General features: G+C 46.1%; 1 protein-coding gene across 1 annotated transcript; it reads left to right on the top strand.

Annotated features, from left to right (window-relative positions):
- Positions 1–1,653: 1,653 nt before the first annotated feature.
- Positions 1,654–2,295, top strand: LOC121859636 (histidine-rich glycoprotein-like). Its single transcript, XM_042356570.1, has one exon. It carries the CDS (start codon positions 1,654–1,656, stop codon positions 2,293–2,295), a length of 642 nt encoding a protein of 213 aa, XP_042212504.1.
- The last annotated feature ends 18,921 nt before the right edge of the window (positions 2,296–21,216 follow it).

The following is a 21,216-nucleotide window of genomic DNA, read 5'->3' as shown; positions in this document are numbered from 1 at the left end:
TCCATTTCTCCCTATGATTCCCTGCACATTGTCTTCTCTGAGGATAGAGGTTAGCACTCTGTAGAGGTCAGCATAAATGGCCTCCTTTATGTCATCCTCTGCATCCAGTGTTGGGGCGTATGCACTGATGAAGAAGGCATGCCGTGAGTGATTTAGTGGGACTCGAAGCGTTATAAGGCGCTCGTTGATCACAATAGGCATTTCAGTTAGCCTGTGTAGGATGCGTTGACGGTTGGCAAAGCCAACTCCTTAAATAAGGTTTCTCTCCGCAGCAGGCATTCCCTTCCAGAAGAAGGTGTTGCCAGACCCCCGTTCTGTGAGTTGGCCCTCTCTGGGAGCCGGGACTCACTGATGGCTACGATGTCGATGTCATACCTAGCCAGCTCTTTTGCCATAAGGGCAGTTCTTCTTTCAGGATACACATTTGTGCCAGTGTCCAGCACGGATTCTGACATTATATGCAGCGGCCATAAGAGGTTGTATGGTTTGTTTTTGTTTTGATCTGTGATTTTGATTGTGTTTTCGACCGCATAAGGATGACCTTACTGGGTGTGGTTGCCCAGTCAGGTTGGGTTTTCAGGCATGCTATGTTTATGGCTCCATTTCTAGCCCCCTCCCCATGTGGGGTGAGCAGAGTTGCCTCCTCGAAAGGGCTGCTCAGTCGCACAGACAGGACCAGATTGCACTGCTGCCTAGATCCCAGTGCATAAATGACCATCTTATCTGTGCCGCCCATGTACAGAGTTGTGACTAGAGACTCCCAGCAGTCATATCTGCCTGTCCCCATCGCCACTCGTCCATCCCCATTGGGCTTTTCGGGGGTATAAGGGGTTTGATGATGATGAGTGGTATGATGAGCTGGGTGATGGTTGCGCGTGAGTTGATTTATGTGGTGAGGCAGGAGCACAGGCTGCAATCACACATCTTGGCTCACCCTTTTCCTGATCCAGTGGTGCAAGTGTTGCAACGACTGGGGAGAGGGAGTGTTGCAATGGACTGCCGATAGCCCAGTTTGTTGGGTTTCGCCTTAGTAGCCTGTCCATCAGGCACTGCCTTCGTCCACCAGTGTACTCGTTGGGTTTCCATGGTGGTCACCTCTTCCGCCTACACCGCCGTTGGGGTCTTGTTGGAGCTCTGTAAACATGTTTGCTTGATGCGGGGCTCCACCGCAGATTTTTCGTTCGGGGTTTACTCCCGTAGGCTTATTACCTTCCAAGGTTAATCCGCATGGAAGCGGGGAGGTGGTTGGTAGGCGCCAGGATGAGTCCACATGCCAGTGAGCCTATGCGCCATCCCTCTGGGGCCCACTGCTTCTATGGGTTCCACAGCTGATCTAGCCTGGGCCCACGAGGCACCCAGTTACCATGTGCTGTCACGAGGAGGCACAGCAGGAGTCTTGATGGTGAGGAGGCTGTGTACTGGCAGGGGAAGACTTATGCAGGTGTGATTTATTATGAACACCACCACTAACTGTACACTACTGGAACACTATTATGAACACCACCACTAACTGTACACTACTGGAACACTATTATGAACACCACCACTAACTGTACACTACTGGAACACTATTATGATCACCACCACTAACTGTACACTACTGGAACACTATTATGAACACCACCACTAACTGTACACTACTGGAACACTATTATGATCACTGTCACACCTGTCACCGTCACACCTACCACCGTCACACCTGCCATCGTCACACCTGCCACCGTCATACTTGTCATTGTTACACTTATCACCGTCACACCTGCCATCGTCACATCTGCCACCGTCACACCTGCAACCTTCACACCTGCCATCGTCACACCTGCCACAATGAGAGTTGGTACCGACACACCTGCCATCGTCACACTTGCCACCGTCACACCTGCCACCGTCCCACCTACACCGTCACACCTGCCACCGTCACACCGCAAACTGTCACACCTCCCACCGCCACATTTGCCACCGTCACACCTGCCACCATCACACCTGCCTCGTCACACCTACCACTGTCACACTTGCCACCGTCACACCTGCCACCGTCACACCTGCCACCGTGTCTCTTGTTACCGTCACACCTGCCATCGTCACACCTGCCACCGTCGCACTTACCATTGTTACACCTGTCACCGTCACTCCTGCCACTGTTATACATTCCACCGTCACGCCTGCCACCGCCACACCTGCCACCGTCACGACTGCCACCGTCACACCTGCCACCGTCACACCTACCACCGTCACACCTGCCACCGTCACACCTGCCACCTTCACACCTGCCATCGTCACACACAGCCACAATGAGAGTTGGTACCGTCACACCTGCCATCATCACACTTGCCACCGTCACACCTGACACCGTCCCACCTGCTACCGCCACACCTGCCACCGTCACACCTCCCACCGTCACACCTCCCATCGTCACATTTGCCACCGTCACACCACCACCATCACACCTGCCACCGTCACACCTGCTACCGTCACACCTGCCACCGTCACACTTGTTACCATCACAACTACCACCGTCACACTTGTTACCGTCACACCTGCCATCGTCACACCTGCCACCATAACACCTGCCACCGTCACATGGGCCACCGGAACACTTGTCACCGTTATACCTGCCACCGTCACACCTGCTACCCACTGTTACTTTAATACCGGTTTTTTATAGCCTGTGTCATGTGGACATATTTAGATATAATTTTTCCTTAGGTTACCTGAAGATTAGACACCCCAGTTTATTTCACCTGATGAATACACACCCTAATGCTACCTGGGATAGGTTAGGTTAGGTTAGGATTGGATTTGTTGGGTTGAATTGGGTTGGTTACCTTAGAGTTGTTAATCTTAAGGTATTAGAAGCTAGGGAGTTAATGTTCAAGTGATCCTTCTTCCGTTATACCAAAAAATAGTTTAACTCCCAAAATTAATTGTTGTGTTGTATGAAGTCGTGAGGTGGACGGAGACAGGGGTTCTCGCTTGCTCGCCATGTGTCAAAAACCAGGTTGCACTTGAGCTAAATGCAACGTTACGCCAAGTGTTGATTATTTTTCTAAGAAAGTGACTTTGACCTTTTGAACCTAAAAACATAGCAGGGACTGACATGTTCAGTGCGTGTATGAACACTGCACTAGTGCACTTCAGCTCTCAGGCACTGCTGTACATGTGTTTACACAGTTGATTAACCAGGTGGTGACTGCACTGGTCGTCTCGCTCACCTGCCCCATCAGCCTGCCCTAGATAATAAAATAAGGACTATAAATTGTTATGCATTTACCGGCATACACTACTTGTGTACCTCACTCGTCCTGGCATAATCACACCTGGCCAACATTAACTCGTATCTACAATTTGACCAATTTCTTTGTTGAGAAAGAGCGTCGACAGCTGAAGTTTATCCTTTTTGTAACAAACTTTCCTCAGCAGCAAATACTTTAATACTTCACGGGTCGTGGCTCAACAGCCTGACACTTTGTGTGATTTTATTCTTCAACAATATTTTGTGGAATCAGTTTTACCGCGGTCTGCCTGTAGGCGAGGTAAGTGACTGAAATGTTTTTGGTACTACAATGTATTCACTCTCACCTGACCTACAGTAGGTTAGAGAAGGTACAAAATTTTTCGCATGTCTGGTACAACACCGTGGTGCCGCCAACCATGAGCAATATGTCCATTAATAAATAAATTGTATTGTACTTAATTCTAACACCATATTATAGTTACTTTAGTTAACCCTAAATAGGCAAGGCGCAGTGTGGCGCAAAACAATTGCACGCACGCACACACACACGCGCACACACCCACCCTCACTATCACACGGTGTCTCCCGCTGCCCCATTTGGCGTGGTCTACTGCGACGTCTCCTTCTCAAAACCAGTCCCAGGACTCCCGTCTGCTCTGCCCCTGTCTTCTCATACGTCACAACATCATTTCTCTCCCCACGACTACACGACGACTGTTATCTGATTGGCTTCGCCTTCATCTTTTACTCTGTCCTTTACTATTCACCTCTGCATTATGAACATTTCTTTACCATATTTCTTGCTCTCCCTTCTCTCCACCTGACTATACTACCTGCGTGTGACACTCCTACAGTATTTCCCTGACGTCCTCATGGTGTCTCTTTCCTATACTCGGAACATAATACGCTCAACTGATCTCCGCCCAGTGATCACTTTTCACACCCGTACAACACTAACGACTCCTCTATTCCTTATAACCCCATCATTGTCTCCTTCGATACATTCCTCCCCCACATGGTTGTCAGAGCATCTACTGGTAAGACCTCCACCTGCTCCTCTGTGACTCAACCCTTCATTAACTGTTCCATTTACTGAGGCACCATATCCCTCCACAGATCATGATTATAAGGTGATTCGACTACAAGAATAGGGAACACCTTGCAGTCACCACTGGTTATAACATAAAGGGTGACTCAGCTGCGAGAGTAGCTAAAAGTAATAAAACCATTTATCACCGATGATCACCCCTCTCCCACCATTACCCCTCTCCCCTATCACCCCTCTCCCTCCATCACCCCTCTCCCTCCATCACCCTTCTCCCTCTTTCGCCCTTCTCCCTCCGTCACTCCTCTCCCCCTATCACCCTCCTTCCTTCGTCACCCCTCTCCCGCCTTACCTCTCTCCCTCTGTCTCCCCTCTCCCTCCGTCACCCCTCTCCCTCCATCACCCCTCTCCCGTCATTACCTCTTTCCCTCTGTCTCCCCTCTCCCTCCTTCACCCCTCTTCCCCTCACCCTTCTCCCCCCACTACCCCTCTCCCTCAGCCACCAGCCTCATCGACCCACCATATACTGTACACAGACCACTCAGAAAACAAAATATCTGATGACCAAGACATGGAAATCATCTTCAAATTTATAAGGAAAAACATTGTCCAGATCACACACGAAGAGAACAGAAGTGTTGACGATACCCACGAGGAGCTCATCCTCAGAGGACTTGGGGACCTTTCCCCAAAACTATGTGATAAGACCCTACAGTATGTGAGGACAACCCCATGACATTCCAATCACCTCGGAGGATCTCCATAAAATCATTACAAACATAAAAAAATAAATATCTTAGCTGCACCGGCATCACCAAGGAGATCCTCACCCATAAACAACCAAGCTATAGAGAGGCTGAGAACTATGATGAACACCTGTCCGGCCTCGGGATATTTCTCAACAAAATTCCAAGGGGGCGCCAACATCCGCTCCTCAAAGCAAGGGAAAAATTGGAGTAAATTAGAGACCGAGCTCCCTCCTTGTAATACCAGGTAAAATTCTAGAAAAACAAATAATTGTCTGAGGTTCCTGACCAACAGACCTAATTACAGATCATTTAGATTTAGGAAATGCATGTCGACCACAACCGCGATAGCCGTCACCAGTGAGAACAGAGGCAGAACAGCAGCTAATGGATGCTAGTGCAACCTAACTCTCCGTGATGTCACAAAGGCGTTTGATAAAGCGTGGCCTGATGGCTCGGATACAAAATCCTCTAATTAAAACTTACTGTCAATATAAAAAAAAATCACTGTGCAGCTTCATGGATGGCAGAAGTTCTAACCTTAAAGTGGGGCAGACCGTAGGAGTAACCTTCCCACTCATGAATGGTGGTGTCCCTCAAGGGAAGTGTCCTCTCCCCTACCCTATATACTGTATATTGTATGTATAGCTACACAAGTGAGTTTCTACTGCCAACAATAATATGAAAGAAAGATGATGTACGTGCAGATGACATTATTCAAATAACAACACACCGAGGTAAATTACGAGCATTGCAGGTCGATAGCAAGAGGGAAATAGAAAGCGTAAACAGCCTCGAAAAAAAAAAGAAATATCCAAACTAGTTTCCCTTAAAATCTCAGTAACCTCGCTGTGAAAAAAGGAAAACAACGCCCGGATAGAATATAAAAGCAGACACCCTTCTGAGCCTGAACAAATCCTCTACAGGCTACCCCAATCATGTCCTTACCAAGAGAATTGAAGAATTTATACGGTATATATAGCTTCAACGCCCTGACTGAGGAAATAAAACTCCGCCTGGTTAAATCGATCATTATATCGACCTTAACCTACGAGCAGTAACTTGACACACACTGAGCACTACCTAAATGCTGAAACTACAAGAGGTCCAGCACCAAGTACTTAAATCCATCACAGGCGAAGGTGTCCCTCTAATAAAACTACAGCTGAGCTAAACACAGACCTTCGAGTAAGACCCACAAGCCAGCAACCACACACCTTGGTTGGGAGAACATGGCAAAAAGTAAAGTGATCTGATCAAGAACTCCTTGTAAGAGTCCCACCAGAAAATTGAAACAGATATCGATGGTTCCCAAAAAGCTACCAAGATACAGGGATTTAACAGGTCGGCAACAGACAACCTCTTTTGACCAAAGCCGCTAGTAAGGCCGACGGAATATAAAATATGACTCCAAGACCATTGGACATGAAACAGGGAATGCTACCTGGTGCCATGGCTACTAGTGTGGTCAGCCAAACAGATCAGAACCTCCTACAATAATTAACATTCGCCCAACGCTCACAGTATGTTCATACTCGGTGTAGTTAGTCAGGGGGCACCTCAAAGCACTTGAAAACTTTCACCAACGTAGTCTACGTTCCATCCTCCGAGTTCGCTGGGAAAACAAGAAAACAAATGCCAGAGCTCTTGCTGACACCAATTGTAGGAGCATCGAGGCTACAATTATCTATGAACAACTACGCTGGACTGGCCATGTTATCTGCATGGACGACAGTAGAATGCCAAAGCAGCTACTTTACAGTCATCTAACGAAAAGGAAACCTAACCCCGACGGGCAACTGAAAAGGGATAAGGATAGTCTTAAAACAAACCTGAAAAAGTGCAAAATCGACCCCCCTCACCTGGGAGACGATTACTCTACATGGTAACGTTTGTAGGAGCACCAAACGAGAAGGTGTCAATACTTTCGATTTAGCCCGACTGCAAACCGAGGCAGACATGCGCCGGAGAGACGCTGCCACCGCCCCTCCCACACTCGATGTAGCCTTCCGCATGTGCAACATCTGTGAACAACTCTGCCGGTCCCGTATCGGCCTCTTTAGTCACCTCAAAACTCACCAGTGAAGGTGACTTCCTTAATAACTCATATCATTGTATCACATTTGGATGATCGTCCATTACGACAGAACGACAGCATGGCCAAATTGATAAGTTGCAGCAACTGTTGCTGCAAGTACAAGAGAATTTGAAAAAAAAGTAGCAATAGCGCAGGAGGTGGGCGCCTCAAACTGGTTAACTACGTTACCGATAAGGGCAAATGGTTTCAGTCTCAATAAACAAGAATTTACAGAAGATGCCAGTGCTCTAAGGTACGGTAGGCCAGTAGAAGGTTTGCCCTCCCAATGCGTGTGTGGCTCTTCCTATGACGTCGATCACGCTATGGTGTGCAAGAAAGGGGGCTTCATATGCATGAGGCAAGACGAAGTAAGGGATCTCACAGCAAATATGTTGAAGGAAATCTGCCGTGATGTCAGAGTAGAACCGACCCTCCTTCCATTGGACGGTAAGAATTTCCAACATAGGACTTCAAACACATCAAACGAAGCCCGTGTTGACGTCAGTGCTCGAGGATTCTAGACGGGGAACAGCGAGCCTTATTCGACATCAGGATTTTTTCTCCCATGGCTGCATGTCACCGTAACTTAGCTCTCGATGCTGCACACAGGAGGAACGAGAACGACAAGATAAGGGCATATGGGGAGAGAATTCTGAACTTTGATCAAGGCAGCTTCACTCCTCTGGTGTTCACAACCTCTGGTGGGATGGGACCAAGTGCAAGATGCTTCTACGCCAGACTCAAGGAGGTGCTATCCGAACAGAAGCAGCAGCCCAGAAGTTATGTTACAGCCTGGATGAGATGTCGACTGTCCTTCTCTCTCCTTAGGTCGGCTTTGCTCTGCCTCAGGGGAACGAGAGCATCGTCTCCAAAGCCGACAACTGCTGCAGACATTGACTATGAGGCAACAGTCACTGAATGCCGCATAGATCTGTGATTCAACTAACTCAACACAGCTAGGATAGCTACTTATGTATTAGGATATTTAATTTTAAGGTAATAAAATGGTGGCAGAGGTATGGCTATAAGGGGAGGATGGAGGCCATTTGAAGAAAAAAAAATTGTAGTAGTAGTTAGTCAGCCGGAGGATGATCAGCCCGCCAACTATTGCTACGCCTCCCTCCCCATCTCTCAGTTTTCTGGACTATGTACTGTACACTCTGCCTCCACCACTACTCCTCTTCTTTCACTTTTTCTTCTTCTACAAAAGAAAAAATCAGTGGTCTGTGCGTCACAACATACTGACTCCCTGTATGTATGTTGTTGGCTGGATGATATACAGCCTGTACATACTGTACAGGAAAGGGGAGAGACACATACACTGAAATCACAAAGGATTAGGGGGTAAGAGGGAGCATTGACACTGAAATTGTTATGGCAACACTGAAACTGTACTGTATATGTGGAAGGAAAAACATTGACATTATTGGCAGGGTGTGACACTAGCACTGCTTAAAGTGGATGGTAATGACAATGTTAGTAAGGTGGCAACACTGCCATGAGGGAATGACACTGCTGGCAGGGATTGACACTGCTGGCAGGGAGTGACACAGGGAGTGACACTGCGAGCAGTGGGTGACACTGTTGGCAGGAGATGACAATGCTGGCAGGGGATGACACTGCTGGCAGGGGGTTACACTGTTGCAGGGTGTGAAAGTGAAAAATGAATTGGAGAAGTAAACTTCTTTTGTGTAAAACCTGACTGAAATTTAAAAAATAAAGGTAGAGGTGCAGCGGAAGGAAGACGGGGGAGGGAAGGTGGAGGAGGATAGAGAGATTTGATGAGATGTAAATCGCTGTGAGAGACACTGGAAATGCTGCGGAAAACAAATGCAAATAGTGTAATTGTTCGAGGTTCCATGAGCATACACACACCCACACTGTGGAGTTGTGTACCCGCACTCACTACACACTGTGTGGTGTTTATGTAATGCGAACGAGCCGAGCGAGTGAATGAGCGTGGGCACGAGTGCTGTCCTCTGTTGGCGTAATCAAGTAATCAAGTAGAACTTGAAATGGTGCAGTGAGTAGGATCCAGTGCTCGTCTATAGTGGCTTGTTTCTATGTATTCAAGATGGAGAAGCAGCTGGAACAGCTGACGGCCCTTCTGATGCAGCAAGCAGAGATGGCTAAGCAAGCCCAGGAAGAATCTCAGCATAGGGAAGAAAACATGAGCCAAATCGTGGAGCATGTGGTCTCTTAACAGGAGCCAAGTCACCACAGCTCAACGACTACAAGTGGCGCAGCCGCCACCAGGAGCAGTGCTCCACGGCAGGCCAAGTTTCCCTTAGGCGCAGCACCCGCTCAGCACTTGTTGTCTCGGCTTCACTACGGAAGTTTATTACCTGGCGCCACAAGTTTAAGGGGTACGTGACTTTGACGAAGATCTCCTCCCTGCCCCCAGCCGAGCAGAGAGCAGCACTTGTGTCTGTGCTGGACGACGAGTGGACTCAATCCTTCGCTACGGAATTGGTGTAGCTGACGACACAGAGTTAGAGCCTGTCCTCGATGCGATGGAGGCGTATCTTCGGCGACAGCGTAACGTCATCGTGGACCGGAGAGACTTCTACTCAAAGAGTTCAAGAACCGGGTGAAACGTTTGACGACTTCCTGTGTGCTGTGAAGGAAATAGCAAATTTCTGTGACTTCTGTGAGTCTTGTAGAACTTGAACACACACCCACACTGTTGAGTTGTGTACCTGCACTCACTACACACACCCAAACTGTTGAGTTGTGTACCCGCACTCACTACACACACCCACACTGTTGTGTTGTGTACCCGCACTCACTACACACCCACAATGTTGAGCTGTGTACCCGCACTCACTACACACCTACTTTGTTGAGCTGTATACCCGCACACACACACGCACACGCACACACACACACACACGCCTTATAAAAACAGTATCTTGCTAACTTTGAACCCCTGACATGACCTCCTAAGCCAAAAACTCGGGCCCTGTGACAGCTACGTGGTCAGGGGCTCAGGTTGTCATGTAAAGTAATAAGTGAGAACCAGAGAAGACACTCTTAATTCCTTAACTCCTATTAACTCACACGAGTCACTATTAACTCCTATTTACTCACAGGAGACACTTTTAACTGCTATTAACTCACAGGAGACATTCTTAACTGCTATTAACTCACAGGAAACACTCCTTACTCTTATTAACTAACTGGAGACACTCTTAACTCTTATTAACTCACACACTCTAACTGCTATTAACTCAATGGAGACACTCTTAACTCTTATTAACTAGCTGAAGACACTCTTATCTGCTATTAAATCACAGAAGACACTCTTAACTAGTACTCACTGGGAAGACTCTTAACTGCCCCACAACTGCTAGTAAGAAGACTGTGTAGGTTGACACATACACCTTCAAGACGCTCCTGTGCTGTGGTCGCGGCCACGCGAGTTAAGATACTCGTCTTGGGGGAATTTTCCTTACAATACCTGTGAACGACAGAGAGAAAGGGAGAAAGGAGTCGGGTAGAGGAGGGGGAGGTAGAGGAAGGGGGTAGAGGAGGGGTAGAGAAGGGTAGGTAGAGGAGGGATAGAGAGGGGTATGTAGAGGAGGAGGATAGGTAGGGGTATGTAGAGGAGGGATAGAGAGGGGGGACATAGAAGAGAGGTAGAGAGGGGGAGTTAGAGGAGGGGTTGATAGAGGAAGTGGAAGTAGGGGGGGATAAAATATGTGGAGGAGGAGAGGTAGAGGAGGCGTAGAGTAGAGGTAGTAGAGAGGGGGTTTAGGAGGAGGAGGTAGAGAAAAGGGAGAGAGGGGAGGTAGACGGGGAGAGGGAAAAAAAGGACAGATGGAAGAGGGGTACATATTGTAGTGCTGTAAAAATCAAGTGAACCCGGACTCATGGTGATCCCGATTTTACCTGAACACGTCCTTTATAGGTATATGCTGCGATCGGTTTGAATATGTAATGAGTAGATAAAACATGTAGGTCATTTGGTATGTAGTTTATTTAAATGATGACCTGATTTGGGTTTTACCTCTGGTTGACTCCCGTGTTACCTGTCCTGGAAAGGGAAGGTCGGGGTAATGACCATAAGCAGCACGTAACCTATTGTTGAAAAATATGAAGCTCCTCCAACTGTCAAATTCGCAAGTCAAGTTAGTGAAAGGGCATGACCATTTAAAAGCTGAATTTATATTAACTTAACCAGCTGTCACTACCAGATATGAAAAAACTGGAAACCAGATATCAGATGAACAACGGTGTTATTGAGAAATCCGACTGTGAGAAAGATTTAGGAGTAATGATAAGTAGGAATCTTAAACCAAGACAACAATGTGTGTTTGCTCGAAACAAGGCAAACAACGTGCTTGGGTTCATAAAAAGTTACAAGACTCACGAGGTCATCCTAAAACTATATCTTGCGCTTGTGAGACTTCACTTGAACTAAGCGGTTCATTTCTGGTCACCGTACTACTGGATGGATATAGAATCCCTAGAAGGAATTCAAAGGAGAATGACAAGACTAATCCAGGGCACCAGGAACCTTGAATACAGAGACAAGTTAAAGCATCTTAATTTGCACTCCCTCGAGGAACGTAGAGCGAGGGGCGATATGATCGAGGGGTATAAATGGAAGTCAGGGCTAAACAAAGGGGACATTACAAAGTGTTACGAGTTGGGGATTTAGAATATAGTTAAAAGTCTACCCAGATCCCAACAGGCAACAACAACAAAAAAACAGACAATCGGACTATAAAAGGGTAGACAAAGGATGCGAGTTTTTGTTGTGTATAATAAAGTACCATAAATTCCTTAACAAAATATTCAGCTATCTATAAGTTACCCTTAACCATACTTAACCTAAACATTAACAGTATATACATATTTATACAACATACAATAATTTGAAGCAAGTGGACGTGGGGGAGGCAATATAAGATTACAAATACTTAAGTGTGGAGCTGAGATGGCTGACGAGCAAGGCTGAGTATTGTAGAAGACGGTAGGTAGTCACTGTGCCGTAGGTTTCCAGGATAGGTGATCCTGTGGTCACTTTCCAGAGTGAAGTCCTCTCTCCTCGAACTCGAGCTGACAAAGAAGACTTGGAGGAAGTGACGCAACAACCAGGATATGGAGAAGGGAAACCCCGGAGTGGTAACTAAGACGAGTCATACTCGTGTCTCGTCCCTAGATGGCGTTGCTCGTGGTGCTGGGTAGGTAGATCAGGACAATAGATGGCGTGGTTCGTAGTGCTGGGTAGGTAGATCATGACAATTGGTGGAGGGGTTCATAACAAAAGGTACTCAAACTATCCAACCAGGAGCGAAATTGTAACAATGGTTTTAAATTAGACAAATTTAGATTTAGGTGGGAAGTAGGTAAACATTGGTTTGGACATAGAGTAGTGGATGAGTGGAACAAGTTACCTAATATCATCATTAACTCGATGAGCGATAGGGGTTGGGTGTAAACGGGACTGCCCAATATGGGCTAATAGGCCCACCGCAGTTTCCTCCATTATTATGTTCTCATAGAAAATCCTGTAGTAGTCTTTTACTTTTACCAGAATATTATGTGATAATACTATATTAAAATGCATAGGCCGGGGTCTCCTATTGCCTGGGAGGTCAGAAGTTCTGAAACCGTGGTCTCGTGTGGTCAGGATCACTTGATACGGAGTACTGTGTACACTGCCCGGCAAGACTGTTGTGTGTACACTGCCTGGTGAGAATGTAGTGTGTACTCTGCCTGGCGAGACTGAGTGCACTACATCACCACCAGCCCCCACTGCTACAGTACCTCTAGCATAGAGCTTTTCACTATGTTGCTTCGGCCGTTTTGACCAGCAGTGACACTAACATAATGCTGCCACTTTAGATCCATTACACACACACACACACACATACACACTACATCCTTGACCATAGGAGGATCAAGACCTATTTAGGCGCTGCTCCTGCTGTGCAGTTGCCCCCCTTGGCTATGTTCAGCCATTCCTTAAGTCCCTCTCCTCGGTAATGCCGTCATAACCTTGCCAGCCCATCATAATTTTTTGCATTTAATTTGGTTTAAACTTCAGATCTGATATCTCTAATTTTTTTAAATGGTCATTTTGCTCCCGGCAAACTTAATTTGGTTTCTGACAATTCAATATTATTTACTTATCTCAATGAAACACAAACCCCTTCATTTGAAGATATTTTGCAATATTATTTTCTTTGTGTTTTGTAATTCCTAGTTTTGTTGTACCAAATTTCAGTCCCATTTAATTAATTTTATGTATGTTTTATTTCAGATATATCTTCGAAAGTTGCAATTGTACATTTTAAAGACCTGACACATAAGGCACTTAAAGCTAGGAATTCAGACTGTTAACCCCCAGTTATATAATCCTCTATAATGTTACCCACTTACAATATCTCATCTCCCATCTGTCCACCACTGCGGACCTCGATGAAGAGATTCAACATCGGATCAGATATGCATCTCAAGCCTTTGGCAAACTCTGTACCGGAGTGTTCAGCTGTAGGGAGCTGAAATTATCTACAAAGTTGCACGTATATCAAGCAATGGTCCTCCCCACCCACCTATATATGGAAGCGAGACCTGGGTCACGTACAGGAGGCTCCTCATGACACTTGAAAACTTTCACGAACGTAGTCTACGTTCCATCCTCCGAGTTCGCCGGGTAGACAAGAGAACAAATGCCAGTATTCTCGCTGAGCATCGAGGCTACTATTATCCATGAACAAATACGTTGGACTGGCCATGCTACACGCATGGACGACAGTAGACTGCCAGAGAAGCTACTTTACAGTCACCTAACGAATAGTAAACATAACGCTGGCGGAAAACTGAAAAGGTATAAGTATAATCTTAAGATAAACCCGAAAAAGTGCCAAATCAACCACCTCACCTGGGAGACGATCACTGCACACCGTAACGCTTGGAAGAGCACCACACAAGAAGGAGTCAATACTTTCAAGTTAGCCTGGCTTCATACCGAGGCAGACAAGCACCAATGCCGGAAAGACGCTGCCGCAGCCCCTCCCGCACTAGATGTAGTAACATGTGTGGACAACCCTTCCGGTCCCGTATCGGCCTCTCAAGTCACCTTAGAGCTCACCATCGAATGTGACATCCTTTATAACTCATATCATTGGATCATAGCTGGATGATCGTCATACTCGATTCCGAGTGACAGGAAAGTAGTAGTAGTAATAGTATGTGTGTGTGTGTGTGCGTAAATTGAAGCATGAGAAGGAAAAGAGAATAAAAAAAAATACTAAAGATAATAACAGAAATATAAACACAAAATTATTATAATTTATTTTGTGTGACTGTAAACATAAACAACAGATGAACAGCAGAGCGCTCTTATAAGAAAGAACAAATGAACATCAACTTTTATAACAAAAACAAAAGAAAATCAGCTATTATGAAAGGAACAACATATACAACAGACCTCAGAAGACCTTCACCTGTTATTAATGGCCAGGAGTTAATAGAGAGCTAATGACACGGGTGGCCCTTGATGTAGAACAGAGAGAGAGAGAGAGAGAGGATGGCTCCTCCACCACATCTTTATCATCTCTACTGACCAGAAGGACTTCCTTTCACCACCTGCTTCCCCACCCTCCACCATCTGCCTCCCCACCTTCCACCTCCTGCCTCCCCGTCCCCTCCCTCCATCTCCTGCCACCCCACCCTTCATATTCTGCCAGCCCTCCTGCCACTTTATGCCACCCCTCTCCATATCCTGCCACCCCTCTCTCCACTCCTGCCACCCCACCCTCCACCTTCTACCACCCCATCCTCCCCATCATGCCACCCCTCCCTCCACTTTCTGACACCCATCCCTCCACTTTCTGCCACCCCTCTCTCCTCCTGCCACCCCCTTCCACCTCCTGCCACCCCTCCCTCCACCTGCTACCCCTTCCCTCAACCTCCTACCCCCACTTCCACTTACTGCCACCCCTCCGTCTTTCTTCTGCCACCCCCACCCTCCACATCCAGCAACCCTTCCCTTCACCTTCTGCCACCCCTCCCTTCACCTCCTACTACCCTCCTCCACCACCTGCCACCCTCCCCTACATCTCCACTACCCCCCTCCACTTCCTGACACCCCTCCTCCACTCCCCACCACCCACCCTCCCTCCAACACCTGCTACCCTTCCTCCCCCTTCTGCAACCCCTCCTCCACCTTCTGCCACCCCTCCTCCTCCTTCTGCCACCCCTTACTCCACCTCCTGCCTTCCCTCCCTCCATTTCCTGTCACCCCTCCCTCCACCTTCCTCCTCCTTCCTCCCCCCCCCACCTTCTTCCACCCCTCCCACCCCTCCCTCCACCTCCCCACCCCTCCCTCCACCTCACCCCTCCCCTCCACCTCCTGCCACCCCTCCCTCCACTTCCTGCCACCCTTCCCTTCACTTCCTGCCACCCCTCCCTCCATCTCCTGACACCCCACCCTCTACCTCCTGACACCCCTCCCTGTACCCCTTGTTACCCCACCCTCTACCCCGTGTCACTCCTCCCTCCACCTCCTGCCACTCCTCCACCCACCAAATAGTCAGTCATCGACGTATTTATCACTCGTAAATTTCCCACTTACGGCATCAGCTGGACTGAGGGGACACACGCACACTTCCTGGTACAGTTTGGGAGAAGACATGTGCCTGTTGTACCCTGGTGAGAGGCGCCAAGTGCAGGTCATAATTAAGGGAAGAAAAAATATGAAACTTGGAAATTCTTGAGGTATGACGTGGTGAGGGAGACACAGATCCCCGGGGGTGTGTGGTCCTCACCCTAAACGACCCCTACTTTACAGCAGTACCCCCTCACCTCCTCCTCCCCACACACACTACCTCTAACCTCCCTAGCTGGTGATCAATAGAGCACATCCAGTTGCAGAAGACACTCGGGACACCGCTTATGTCGTCTTTGCTGTCATCTTTGTGGAGCTGTTTAATGGAGGCTTCTATATATGCCGTCTCTCACATCGTTTTGTTGAGGAGGAAAATAACTTAAGGGCCTTTGATAATGGGGAGTTGAGCGACATATGCCGGACATGTTGTCGGGGAGCACTGGTGTGAGAAGATGTTTTGTGCTCGTAAAGTATTTTGATGTGTGTGAGGAGAACAAGTGAAGGAGGGGAAGAAAATGTAAGGGAATGAGAAAGAGAAAAGTTGAGAGGATATAGGAATTTAGAGAGAGAGAGAGAGAGAGAGAGAGAGAGAGAGAGAGAGAGAGAGAGAGAGAGAGAGAGAGAGAGAGAACTCTTTAATTGTACAGTACTTAGAAAATGACTCGGGAACACATCCGACGTGCTTTAGATGAGAAAACCTCATTCACAGACACACAAACACCTGATCTTGCATCACCAGGTAAGGACAACAATACCTCAATGGTCACGTAAGCCCTGAAGTTGCAGTCGTGACTAACACAACAAGCGTCCACCAGATAGTTATCTTAATGGAGCATTGGAATTATTAATGAGTTCTCAGACAGGTCCTCGTGCTCCACTATCGAGGTTCACATTACCAGGTATTAGACTGTCGTGATAATTATGTTCACTTGCAGGTAATGCTCAGGCATTTGGAGTTTTTGTTAAGCTGAGTACCAAAAGCTTATGTGGCCTGTGGTGTCAAGCTTTCTCCTGAAATAACCTGCCTTAACCTAACCTGTCATGACCTAACTTGTCCTCACCTATCTTAACCTAACCTGACCAAACCTAACCTAACCTAGCCAGATTTAACCTGTCCTAACCTAACCTGACCTGACCTATCCTGCCCTGGCCTTACATGACCTGATTTAATCATCACGTGACCTAAGCTGTCCTGACCCACAGAGATATGGAGACGCAGTAAACCATTTCGCCTTGGATTGTGAGAAGACTGAACCAACCACTGCACGGCCTCCACAGGTCTAAGTCTACCCTTGCACGGCACCCTCAGGTACAGGTCTACCTTCACACGTCACCTGCAGGTCCAGGTCTGCCCTCACACGTCACCCGCTGAAATATTTTAGTTTTGGGATCTGGCCATTGTCCATAAGGATTTTGGTCGTGTTCGAGTCTGGCGATGATGAAAAGTAAACAAGAGAGTTTCGTGATGAGTATGACAAAACACAGTGAGAGACCTAAAGGCCTGTTACGCTCACGGCAGAAAAGGTTGTTTCATATTCACAAATCATTGTGTTGGTTGATTCCCTCTACAAAGGAATAAATTTTACAGTCGTTAGGGTTATTGTCATAAATAAATAAACAAATCACTGAGTTTCTTGTAGGTATCGTGAGAGAGATACATCTGAGACAACAATGGATGTTATCGTGTGAGTGAGTGAGTGGTGAGTGAAAGACGCAGGCGACCTGGCCACCAGCCAACCCGTTAAAAATGTTATACTGCCGGAGTGGGAATGTCTTCATTAAGCGTTGTGGGAGACACTGACGGAACATCTTATGGTTTGTGGCAGAGCACAGTGACCCTCCATAGAGCTCTCTCACACAAACCATCTATAACCTACAGTCACACGAACCATCTATAACCTGTCAGTCACACGAACCATCTATAACCTACAATCACACGAACCATCTATAACCTGTTAGACACACGAACCATTTATAACCTACAATCACACGAACCATCTATAACCTGTTAGTCACACGAACCATCTATAACCTGTCAGTCCAACGAACCATCTATAACCTGTCAGTCACACGAACCATCTATAACCTACAATCACACGAACCATCTATAACCTGTTAGTCACACGAACCATCACACACGTCATCTAAACCTACAGTCACACGAACCATCTATAACCTGTACAGTCACACGAACCATCTATAACCTGTCAGTCACACAAACCTACAGTCACACGAACCATCTATAACCTGTCAGTCACACAAACCTACAGTCACACGAACCATCTATAACCTGTCAGTCACACGAACCATCTATAACCTACAGTCACACGAACCATCTATAACCTGTCAGTCACACGAACCATCTATAACCTGTCAGTCACACAAACCTACAGTCACACGAACCATCTATAACCTGTCAGTCACACGAACCATCTATAACCTGAAAGTGTCACACATAAGAACATAATAAAATAGGGAGTCTGCAATAGGCCGGTTGGCCTATGCATGGCAGCTCCTGTCGAGAGTTACTACCACTCTCTATCATCCGTGAATCTATCCAGCCTCCCTTTGAAACTTTCCAGCGTTCCAGCACTTACTACAAGGTTGCTAAGCTTGTTCCACTCGTCCACCACCCTATTTGTAAACCAGTTCCTTCCTATCTCCCTCCTAAACCTAAACTTATCCAACTTGAATCCGTTGTTCCGAGTCCTATCCTGCTCGGATATTATAAGAACTTTATCCATATCACCTTTATTGATTCCTTTCACCCACTTGAATACTTCCATCATATCTCCCCGCACTCTTCGTCTTTCTAGGGAATGCAAGTTTAGTTTCTTTAACCTATCCTGATATGGAAGGTTTCTAAGTCCCGGAATCATTTTCGTCATTCTTCGCTGCACCTACTCTAGTGAATTGATATCCATTCTATAATAAGGGCACCAGAACTGAACCGCATACTCGAGGTGCGGCCTGACTAGCGCAAGATATAGTTGCAATAAGACCTCTGCACTCTTCTTACTTACACTTCTAGATATAAAACCCAATACCCTTTTTGCCTTATTTCGAACATTTACGCACTGTTTTCTAGGTCGTAGGTCCGGGCTTACAAGTACCCCTAGGTCTCTTTCACAAGTCGACTTCTCTAGGTTGATGCTGTTAAGGCTGTATACATTGACAGAATTTGTTCTTCCAATATTAAGTACGCTGCACTTGCTGGTGTTGAATTTCATTTGCCATTTTTCAGACCACCCCTGCAGTTTATTTAGGTCCTCCTGTAATGCATTTGCATCCTGCCCTGAATTAATCTGCCGCCCTATTTTGGTGTCATCTGCAAATTTGCTTATGTCACTGCTGATCCCAGTATCTAGATCGTTTATGTAGATTATGAACAAGAGTGGGCCTAGTACTGACCCCTGGGGAACCCCACTGGTTACACGACCCCACTCAGATTTAACACCATCTACGCTGACCCTCTGCGTTCTATCGGTGAGCCATGATTTTATCCAATTTAAAACTTTCCCCTCGATACCAAGAGCCTTAACTTTTCTCAGAAGCCTCTGATGCGGTACTCTGTCAAATGCTTTGCTAAAGTATAAGTAAATAACATCGTAATTTAAGTCATTATCTACTACCTCAAAGACTTTCCTAAAAAATGTCAGCAGATTTGTTAGACAAGATTTTCCCTTTGTAAACCTATGTTGAGAGTCGTAGATTAATTTGCTTTTCTCTAAATGCAATCGGATGTTATCTGCTATAATTGATTCAAGAAATTTCCCCACTACTGACGTCAAACTGATCGGCCGGTAATTTGACGCTGATGCTCTGTCTCCCTTTTTGAATATGGGTACTACATTTGCCTGTTTCCACAAGTCTGGCACAACTCCGGTGTCTAATGATTTTGTAAATAAGTTTACGAGGGGTCAGTTAATCTGTTCCCTACAATCTTTCAAGACTCGTGGGAAAATTTCATCCGGTCCTGGGATTTTGTCTTCTTTAGTTTATTTATCTTCTTAAGAACATCCTCTTTTCTGATAGTGATATTCTTTAATTTCTCTTCTTCTTTTCCCTTAAATATCAGTTCCACCTCTGGAATTTCATCCCAAATTTCCTCTGTGAAAACTGATAAGAAATAGCTGTTCAATGCTTTGCATATTTCTTCACTGCCATTTATCACTTCTCCCCTCCCTAATTTTAAAGGCCCAACTTTGTCCTTAACCGTTGTTCTATATACCTGGAAAAATCCCTTGGGATTCGCCTTGGATTCTCTTGTTGTTTTTATTTCATAGTCTCTCTTTGCTTTCCTTACATTTTTCTTAACATTCCCAGATAGTTCATTATTCCTATTTCTGAGCTGCTCCTTCCCTCCCTTTAATTTCTTATATATTCCTTTCTTTATTCCTATGTCATGTTTACGTTTTCTAGTCATCCACCTTGGCTCATTCTTATTTGACCTAATTTTTCTGTATGGTATATTTTGTTCTTGTGCTTTAAGTAGTATACTAGTGAATATATTATAGTCATGATCAATTGTTGTGTCATCTATGACCTCACCCTTTCCTACTGGTGACTGATGTGACTGTTCCCAGGTGACCTCACCTAGGTACCTTCTTAACCCCTGATAATCCGCCAACCGAAAGTTTGGGACTCTGACCATATTATCATTATTTTTTGTTTCCCAATTTAGGGTGAACCTGATTTCTCTGTGATCACTGTTACCTAGTTCTTCCCCTACTGTGATATCTCTGATAATATTTTCTTTATTTGTTAATACTAGGTGTAATATATTGACACCTCTAGTAGGTTCTGTAATTAGTTGTTTCCAAAAATTGTCCTGTACTGCATCTAGGAAGTCTTCAGATTCATAGTCACCTACAATGTTGTCCCAGTCAATATTTCTGAAGTTGAAATCCCCCATAATGCACAGGTTGTTATATTTTGCTGCCCTACTCATTTCCTGCCATATGGGCTGAGCTGCTTCCTTCCCAAGACTTGGAGGCCTGTAAATCACTCCCATAATTAGTTTTTCTCTTCCTTCCGTGATTTCTACCCATACAGACTCGGTTCCTATTTCACCCTTTATTGAATTATTAATACAACATTTTAATGTATCCTTGACGAAGAGTGCGACCCCTCGCCCCTTCCTACCTTCCATATCCTTGTGAAAAAGGTTGTACCCTTCTATGTGGTACTCTGATAAAAAAATTTTGCTCGCCAGATTCATCCAAGTTTCGGTGATTGCTATGACGTCTACATTCTCGGTATATACAACCGCTCTCAGCAAGTCTATATTATTTCTAACGCTCCTACTGTTTGTATAGTATACATTTAAACCTACCCTTCCCTGGCCCTGTTTTACCCCTTGTCCTGAGTAACCAATTTTACTTCCCAGGACCAGCTTGTTTTTTTACTCCCACTTTCTCCGACCTCTCTCTACTGGCGAAACCCCCCCTTTGGAGTAACAATTTCACGCTCCAGGGATGCAGACAACGTCTT

This window comes from Homarus americanus, unplaced genomic scaffold (assembly GCF_018991925.1).
Source record: "Homarus americanus isolate GMGI-L3 unplaced genomic scaffold, GMGI_Hamer_2.0 scaffold7626, whole genome shotgun sequence".
In the NCBI taxonomy this organism is placed as follows: Eukaryota; Metazoa; Arthropoda; class Malacostraca; order Decapoda; family Nephropidae; genus Homarus; species Homarus americanus.
This window is presented reverse-complemented; position numbering and strand designations above follow the sequence as displayed.

Bases quoted from the DNA above. Each gene is read 5' to 3' on its own strand.
- LOC121859636 (XM_042356570.1), top strand. From the start codon at position 1,654: ATGATCACTGTCACACCTGTCACCGTCACACCTACCACCGTCACACCT.